At 39.5% G+C, this 9,105-nt stretch overlaps 1 protein-coding gene across 1 annotated transcript; it reads left to right on the top strand.

The window, feature by feature from the left end:
* The first annotated feature begins 660 nt into the window (after positions 1 to 660).
* Positions 661 to 9,105, top strand: lhx6b (LIM homeobox 6b). Its single transcript, XM_084359127.1, has 8 exons — positions 661 to 776; positions 1,398 to 1,529; positions 1,838 to 1,959; positions 3,660 to 3,880; positions 5,195 to 5,295; positions 5,418 to 5,513; positions 7,007 to 7,178; positions 8,385 to 9,105. Exons 1-8 carry the CDS (start codon positions 774 to 776, stop codon positions 8,465 to 8,467), a joined length of 930 nt encoding a protein of 309 aa, XP_084215253.1. The 5' UTR covers positions 661 to 773; the 3' UTR covers positions 8,468 to 9,105.

The following is a 9,105-nucleotide window of genomic DNA, read 5'->3' as shown; positions in this document are numbered from 1 at the left end:
ATTCCCGCAGGCCATCTCGTCTTATTCCTCTGCCTCCAATATTTACAACCGTAGCTGGTAATTAACACGATCTTGCATTCCTGTTAATTTCGACGAAATGAAGGACAACACGGACTCCGGATTGCCACCCAAACGCAGATTTTTTGGCAGTTTATGAATGCAGCTGTAATCACCCAGGGGAGCCTCAAGTACTTAAATGGGTCCATCATGAGAACGAGACAATCAAGCTCCTTTATGCGTCAAGATCAGCTGCAGTTTCTGCACATTGTCTGAATGAATAGACCGATCTCCAATTGAGCCTCTTCACTTTGGAGATTTTTCGATTTTCGATTATACAGCTATTGAAATTAGGATGCGCCGCTTTCTCCTCTCTTAGCTTGGTGGCTCGGTTATATATTTTTTCTCCCCCTTTTTTTTTTTTTTTTTTTTTTGATTGCCAGATGAAATTGACACTCGGGTTGCCACTTATCAAGCGAAGCATTTCAATCCGCCGCTAATTGCAGATATAGTGCCATCCTTTCTTTTCACTGCGTTTGATTGCATGGGAATACAGCCTCCCGTCGCGCGCAAGAAGAAGAATGATCGATCGTATGTAGGGGTTTTTTTTTTTTCTTCTAATTGCATCAAAATTTCTTTTGTTGCCAGGGTTTAAATGCAGGAGAAACTGTTATTCGTTGTTTTGGACCGGATATAGTGTGGGCTGGGGCAGAGATGCGTAATGCGCAGAGCAAGCTCCATCTTCTCTCCAAATAGGCAGCGTTCAAGACCCGAAAATGGTGAGTCACTAACATCTGGACGAGTTTGCTTTGCAGCCTTTTGATTTCTTTGTCTTTTTCAATCTGTTTTAGGTGTCGTTTAGTCCCCTTTTCTCGCTCTCTTCCCTGAACTTTACGCGCGCAGGACTTTCTGGATATTGGCCCGGGTTTGATCAGGAGGAGGTCAAATCTGTACCCGCAGGCTGAATGCGTTTGTGATCTCGGATGTCGCGTATAGAGAAAAGCCACCCAAAACTCAACTCTCTCACTTTTAATTTGAGGATTTGGAGTTCACACAAGGCGAGACTTTGTAGCCTGAGATCAATATTTGTGGGATAAAATTTTAAATGATGAATCATGTCGAACATGCGAGGATGCATGCACAAATTGATTTAATAGTGGAGAAATTAAAGCTTTTCTGGAAATCTAAAAAGATAAAAAGATACAAGAAATTAATAGATATGGTCTATTAGTGTTTTATTTCCCAGGATGAGATCTTCATGTAGAGCTGAAATACAAGGATTATTTTCTTTCAGTTACTCCGCTCTTAAAATAAGATTTTAAAAAACAAACAAACAGAAAAGGCACGATGAAACCAGTCTGATTTAAAAGCTTTTTTTTTTTTTTTTTTTTTGGATGCAGTCTAAGTTGGAGGTGAAGAAGGAGTCCGGTGAGTCCAGTCCGTCGGAGGCCGCCTGTCTCTGCTCTCCTCCGGCGGCCAAGAACCAGTGCGCCAGCTGCGGCATGGAGATCCATGACCGATACCTGCTGAAGGTGAGGAGGAAAAGCAGGCGTAATGTTTAATGTCTGGTTTGTAGCTTTTTCTTTTATTCTTTATTTTTGTCGTCACTTTTCAAAATGATCTCAACAAACTAAACGCAGAAAAGTGTCCTTCATCTGGTCACATATTTTATCCTTTCTTTCTTTCTTTCTTTCTTTCTTGCAGGCTATATTTTGGGAAATAAATAGAAAGTGTAATTTTTAAGTGAAATTACGTTTATGACCGGTTGTTACGCGTCTTGTGAATGCATTGATTACCGCACCCTCTGACTGATGATTGTATTTATGTTCAATCTTCACAGGTGAACAACCTGAACTGGCACTTGGGATGTCTGGAGTGTTCAGTCTGCAGAGCGTCTCTGCGCCAACACAACAGCTGCTACGTTAAAAACAAGGAAATCTACTGCAAACTGGATTATTTCAGGTAAGATCAGGGTTTATTTCTGCGAAGACTTGGCCTGTTTAATTATTTAATTACATGTATTTCTTACCAGCTTTTATTTTTAGATGGCTGGGGAAGTTGTAGTTCATTTTATTAAAACAAAAATGTCATTAAATTAAATGAAAATGAATTTATTTTGATAAGAAGGCCAACACGTGCTTGTTTGTGTTTTTAATAGAAGTGTTTATATTTCTAACAGGCCCGATCAGATAACAACCGTCGATTACCGAAATTAGCCAACTGAAATGAATTAATTCAGAGTCTCCACATCAGCGTGGCTCAGTCTGTGAAATGAAATATAAGTTGACTGCAGACGATGTAGCTCATCCTTTTAGCTTCGAGGCCAGTTCCTCTATCTGTTTGTTATTTATCTAAAAGGGGAAAAAAAGCCTCGAAATAAATCTTGTTCCTCCGCGTATGCGCAACCAAAAATAAGTATAGTATGCCTAATGACATTTCTTCTTCCTTTTTTTTTAAAATCTCCAATTGAATCCTCTAATTCTTGAAAACGATCCTGTCTGAATTCATCTTTCATAGTTGAGGAGCCTTCAAAAGCCTTGCAGATGGACAAACTGTGCATCATATGACTAATAATAATCGTCTATAGACATGCAAGGTGATGCTTTTACTTTCTAATTTGCTCCTATTAATGAAACATGAAAGAATGGTAATATAAAACAGCAGTACATTATTATAGCAGTACATAAATCTGTTTTTCTCTTTCAAAATGAGGCTCTGCATGATGGCTGATAAAGGGCTTTTGGTCTGCAAGATGTTTTCATCAGGATATGTCACAGCAAACCACTTAAACCATGTTTATTTAAATCAGTTTCTCAGACTGTAAAAATCAACACCGTGTCAGTGTTTCTATCTGTTCACTGAGAGTCAGATCAGATCAATGAACAAATTACTGGATTATCAGCGAGGAAAAGCAACTGCTTTCCTAAACGTCCTACTACATTTCAGTGGGATTTGTTAATTTGAATGGGAATATATGCACCATTAATGTTCAATATTAACGAGATATTTTTTGGCGTGTGTGTTTTCTTTAGAAATGTCTTTGAACTGTCACTTTTTATTCTGTAGTGGCTTTAAAGTCCAGGTGAGACAGGGTCTGAGTTGAAAAAAAAAATGTTGATACGCTCATCGATCACCTTCAGTCACAGCGCAGGGCTGAATGCAACGACTACAAGCAGCTTGCAGTGAACTATGACTTGCTTTGCCCTGGGTTTAACCCTACAGGCCACAAACAGACTTGTTATTCAGGCCTACTTGAGAAAATTATTTAATCTATTCACTGGTTACAATTACATTCTCTCCAAAAAATAAACATAAATCACAACAAAGATAAGGCATTAAAGGATAAAGAGAGGATGTCTGACTCTTTTCCAAAGCTTCCTGCCACAACACATCAACAATAGCATTCCTCTGCACAGATGTTACATGAAACACTGCAGATGAGAGGCCATCAGAGAAAGATGTAGATGATGTTTTCTGCTGTTCTGACTCAAATTGCTGTATTAGTTTTAAATTACTTAAAGGAACATTTACTGTATCGTCAGGGAGCTGTGTGGCTCTAATACGAAGGGTAAAATGAACAAATATTGCACAGGGTTTGGTTGGCAAAAGATTCTGCTCACCGTCAGCCAACCTTCACCTGCCCGTTTCCTTCTTCCTCACAGTAGGTTCGGCACTAAGTGCGCTCAGTGTGGCCGGCAGGTGTACGCCAGTGACTGGGTGCGGCGGGCTCGGGGCAGCGTTTACCACCTGGCCTGTTTCGCCTGTTTCTCCTGTAAGAGGCAGCTGTCCACCGGGGAGGAGTTCGGCCTGGTGGAGGGCAGGGTGCTCTGCCGTAGCCACTACGACATCATGCTGGACAACCTCCGCAGGGCTGCAGAAAACGGTAACAGACGTTATCAAGATGTATTTCCTACCCTCCCTTTAAATCACCTCACAGGTCGCTTTTTCCCACACTGGATGAGCTTAATCCAGCTCTTTGTTGCAGCCAGGTTTACTGAGTGATGCAAGGATTTTTTTTGTTAGATCTCCTTCTGCTTTATTTTTCAACATGTAACCTAATATTAAATCTAACTCTTATCTTAATCTTAACTTCTTGAACTGAAGATACAGATCTGAGGGTTTGAACAGTGATTGTACACCCAACATGAGATTAAAGGAAGATAGGTTAAAGGGAAAGTTCACCCCAAACTTGCTACATATTTTCTTCCTCTGAACTGTAGTGCTGTTTATCCATCTGGATTGTTTTGGTGTAAGTTGCCGAGTTTTGGAGACATCATCCATGGAGATGTCCTGCTTTCTCTTGTATATAATGGAACTAGATGGCATTCACAAAAAAAATACATTTGGAAAAACTCAACAGCAATGTCTCTTTCCAAAAGTCATGACCTGGTGACTCAGCGTAATCCACAGACCTTGCTCTGTGCAATTTCATGTAACAACTATTTTCTTTCCGTATCATCGTGCAGAAGGAAGCGTGAGTCTACTCATGGACGAGAGGCTAGCTAACTAAGTCACAGCTCTGCCAAGGTGGACGCCATTACCGGTTACATCCTGTGCTGTCAGAAATGCACACTTTCTTCTGTGTGGTGATATGGTTGGTGGGTGTAGTTTGGTAGCAAGAAAATAGTTCCTGTATGAAACTGCTCACAACAAGACAGTCTAGACTTTTTGGGAAAGAGACATTGCTGTTGAGTTTTTCAAATGTATTTTTTTATTTGTATTTTATGTTATTTTCTGGCAGCACAAGCCGAGTGCCATCTAGATCCACTATACTCAACAGGCAGACATCTCTACCTCTGATATCTCCAAAACTTGAAGAAGCCAGAGGAAAGACTGTAGAAACAAACTCATCATGTCACAGCTCAAGCAAAACTCAAGTTTGTCATCTTCCATGGATCCTAAAATGTGTATTTACCTCGTTTTTCACACTGATACTCTAGTGGAAGTCTCTGCTCTCTGGTGTGCTGTCAGAGAGGAAAACATAGGCCCTAACAGTATAAATACTTAGACTGTGTGGTTGTTGGCAAGAAAACATTTTAATTATGTTAACAGTTTGTTTGAACAAATGTGCAATTTTATGACACAGACTTGAGCCGTAACAGAATTGGCCTGTAAACTCATAACTGCGTTGTTTTGTGTAATTTCACAATAAAGTGACTGAAATGTGAGTGAGAACCGTTGTTGTGCCTTCTTAAAGGCACAGGACTGACTCTGGAGGGAGCGCTGCCCTCCGACCAGGACTGCCAACCAAAACCAGCCAAGAGGGCGCGGACATCGTTCACCGCTGAGCAACTGCAGGTAGAGTCTGCTCTGTTGGGTGTGTGTGTGTGTGTGTGTGTGTGTGTGTGCTCAACCTGCGGTTTCATGGTATGCGTGTATATGTTTGTGGGTTCTTGACTGACAGCAATGTGTTCTCGCAGGTCATGCAGACTCAGTTCGCTCAGGACAACAACCCCGACGCTCAGACGCTACAGAAACTGGCAGAAATGACGGGACTGAGCAGACGAGTCATACAGGTAGGAACAATAAAACACACAGTTACACTGTGATGCAGTTTCACATGTATCGCACCAGTGGTTCCCACTTATTTTATTTCTTGAAATGAAACAATTTGAAAATGTTTAAGTTCTTTGAGCTTGTTACAGTTTGCAGACATGAACTGTAGACACTGCTTTGTTTTAAAGATGTCTGAAGTCATTAAAGAGCAAGTTTAGGAAGCTCTCACACACAAAATGCTTCTAATTAGCTTTTTCCTTGAATATACCGTATCTGTTATTCACATAGGATTCTTTGCCACTATTTTCTTAATAAACACTATTACTACTTTTTGCTGATGTTCACATCTTTTACATTTGTTGAGACAAATAACGACTTAACCCAGAGGATTTCCGTCAGAATTCATCACGGCATGTTGTAATAATCTCTACATCCTCATGGGTCTCAGTGTTCTTGCCTGTAAACTATTAAAATTAAGCTGGTTTTCCCTCTGAAATTGTCTGGTTTAAAGTGAGACCAGATGAGGCAAAGCATCCAGTAATTAAAATGAAAAATGCGAAAAATCTTATATGTATTTTCATCCTTTTAGTCAACGCCTGGTCCCTTTAGATTTGGGGAGGTACAGACCCCCAGGTTGGAAACAACTGATTTAAACCATTTTACTTACTTACATAACAATTTCTGCACACATTTTTATTTTTATTTATTTATTTACCTCTGCATTGATTAATTAAAAACATTCTCTCTCTCTGTCTTGAGAAGGCTCGTGCTGAACGAAATTTCGATGTTATGTGACGTTAAATAAATCAATGCAGAGGTAAAAAAAAGAAGAAGAAGAAGCAAGTGTTGTTGCCTTTGACTCATCAAACACATTAACGCTCTAACTTGACCAATGAAATTCTTCTAGGAAGACAAAACACCACACCAAGCTGACACCCTGCCCACCGTTTAAGTGAGGCTTGCACACAAACAAATTGCCAATCAATACATCACTAGTCACGGTCCTTATGAATAAAATGAGCTGTGACACTTGGGTGTATCCACTCTTTGTATGTTGTTATAATAATCCAAGCAACATTTGAGCATCACATTGGTTCGTGTCTCATTCTCTGTAACAGGAAATAAGGTTGTACAGAGTTCACTGAATATTGACCTGCTATTTATTGTTTATGATGCTTATGATTCACATTCTCTGTGTTGAGCATCGACCTGTTTTATTTCTTAGTCATGAGGTTGTTATAAGCTCATAGTTTCTGTCTGTTTCACCAAAAACCTCACAGGTTAGACCGATTAGTTGTGTTGCTTTTTTTGTTATAAGCTCATGTATTTAAATGTTCATGCAATCCACGATTAATCGCCGACAATTCACATCAAATACAACTTCATTTTCCAACTGTAAAGTGTACAATATATCAGTTTGTGGATAGACAAACACAAGCAACAGACACTGTTCATTGAGGACTGTATTTCCGCCTGCTCGCTACATGCTCACATCATCTGTAATATCTCCCAGGTTTGGTTTCAGAACTGCCGAGCACGACACAAAAAGCAGCCGCCACAGGGCAGCTTCTCTCAGAGCGCTCCGCTGTCCAGGATGCCTCCATCGCTGCCAGATGATATCCACTATTCACCGTTCAGCAGCCCCGACCGACCGCATCTACTCGCCCTGCACGGATACCTGGACAGTGAGTGTCAGGTCTTATTGTTAGTGCCTCTTTCTTTGCGATTAAAAAGTAGAATGGCACTTCCTGCTATTTATCAATCAATTTCCCAACATTTTATCTCCATAATCAGCTGTCTTTTGATTCGATTTGATTTGATGATCATCTGTCTCTAGATTTTTGTATACTGAATTATATATTTACGTCATACAATCTGCAGCGCTGGAATTTAAGCAGATATTTGAGGTACTTGTACTTCACTTAAGCATTTCTATTTCGTGCTACTTTATACTTCTGTGGCACATCATTTCAACAGGAGTAAATCTGCTATCATTTGATACTTTAAGTACATTTTGCAATAATTCTTCTAACTGAAGTTATATTGTCAATATGGGAGTTTTACTGGTAAATCGAGTGGTTTAATATTGTTGACGTAAAGGATCTGAATCCTTCCTTCATCACAGATAATACAGTATGTAGGCTACTGTATGTCGAAATGCAGTGCTGCTTATTCTTGGGACTGTCATGTGCATTAAATAATTATATAGAGTATAAATAAGGATCAGAAGAAGGAATAACAAGGATGAAAATTAAAGAACAAAGAAATATAAATGGTTGCTGTAAATCTTAGGCATTAAAATGTATTAAAAGTATCATTTGGTCTGGAGTGCTGGTGAGTTTTCTTCCCTTTTCAGTTCCTGTTTTTCTATCCGAATGAAGGATAAACTGTGTTATATGTTTACAGATTTTAAAGCTGTTTGAGGCAAACGTACTTAAAAAAGGACATTTAAGTTTAAACGACTGTTTTGTTGTTTTAGAAAAATGCACGATAAATATATCTCTTCCATACACTCATCATCTGGATGTTTTAGAGGTTAACATCCTTCACCAGCAGCATGTCGTTCAACACAATGACAGTAACATTTAACTGCCTTCATTATGTACTGAGAGAAAGAATATAAATAGAGTTCATAAAAAGAGATACATATATAAAAATTAATCAGCTAAAAAAGGAACAAACATGATTTTTGATCGAGGATTTGAGGTACCAGAGTGATTTTTAAGGTGTTTCGTAAAGAGAAAGCAAAGATGTGACATAAGATGGCATCTCCCCAGTGAGGGCTTTGTAGATAAACACAAACAAATGCCTATCACGTCTTTCAGACAGAGAAGACCACCCAGCTGCTCATGTTGCTCCACAAACTCATGTTGTTTCTCTTCTCCGTGCAGCTCATCCCTTCTCCGTCCTCGCTGCCCCGGGCCACTTGACCCATCCGTCCATCTCTTTACCACAGCTTCCCATCAGCCGCTGACCTTCTGCGTCTACTTCTAGCAGCGTCACCACTCTGACGTTGTGAAAAAAATCCATTGGGACGTACTGTCAGTAATCTGCTCTGTTTGGGAGTCTAATCCCCCCCGGGGACAGCAGGGACCTTCATGATCTGTTTTCAATCAAGTCGGATTCTTTGCTGTGAGACTGCTGAGCTAAACTTCGTCTTTTAAAGACATCAGACTGTGGAGAAATGTCCCTCTTCCACGCCACCATGGGAGTTTAATTTTTTAATTTTGTCTTTTTTATATATAATGCAGAGGAGAAGGCCACTTTTATTTTATTTTTTCCTATTTTTTGATGGGACACAAAACATTGCATCAGGTCAGGATTTTGTTTTCCTTTTGTTTACCCACTCATTTAATTATTGTTGCAATATGAGCTCTCTAAAAACAAGAAAAAAGGAGTGTTGTAGCAGTATCACAGTAAAACCTCAGCATTTTTTTGTATCAGTGATGAGCACATTTGCAGCTTTACTGTTGTTTGTTGTTGTGTTGTTGTCCGAAAATGGAAACTCTTATTTATTCAGAACAAAACTTCACTTTTAAAAAAGCACTTTTAAATGTGTCTTGAAATTGAATAATTCAGTGATTGTACATTGTAAATACTGCTACAGTTTAA

Source organism: Pagrus pagrus, assembly GCF_965226575.1.
Source record: "Pagrus pagrus genome assembly, chromosome: 8".
Lineage (NCBI taxonomy): Eukaryota > Metazoa > Chordata > Actinopteri > Spariformes > Sparidae > Pagrus > Pagrus pagrus.
This window is presented reverse-complemented; position numbering and strand designations above follow the sequence as displayed.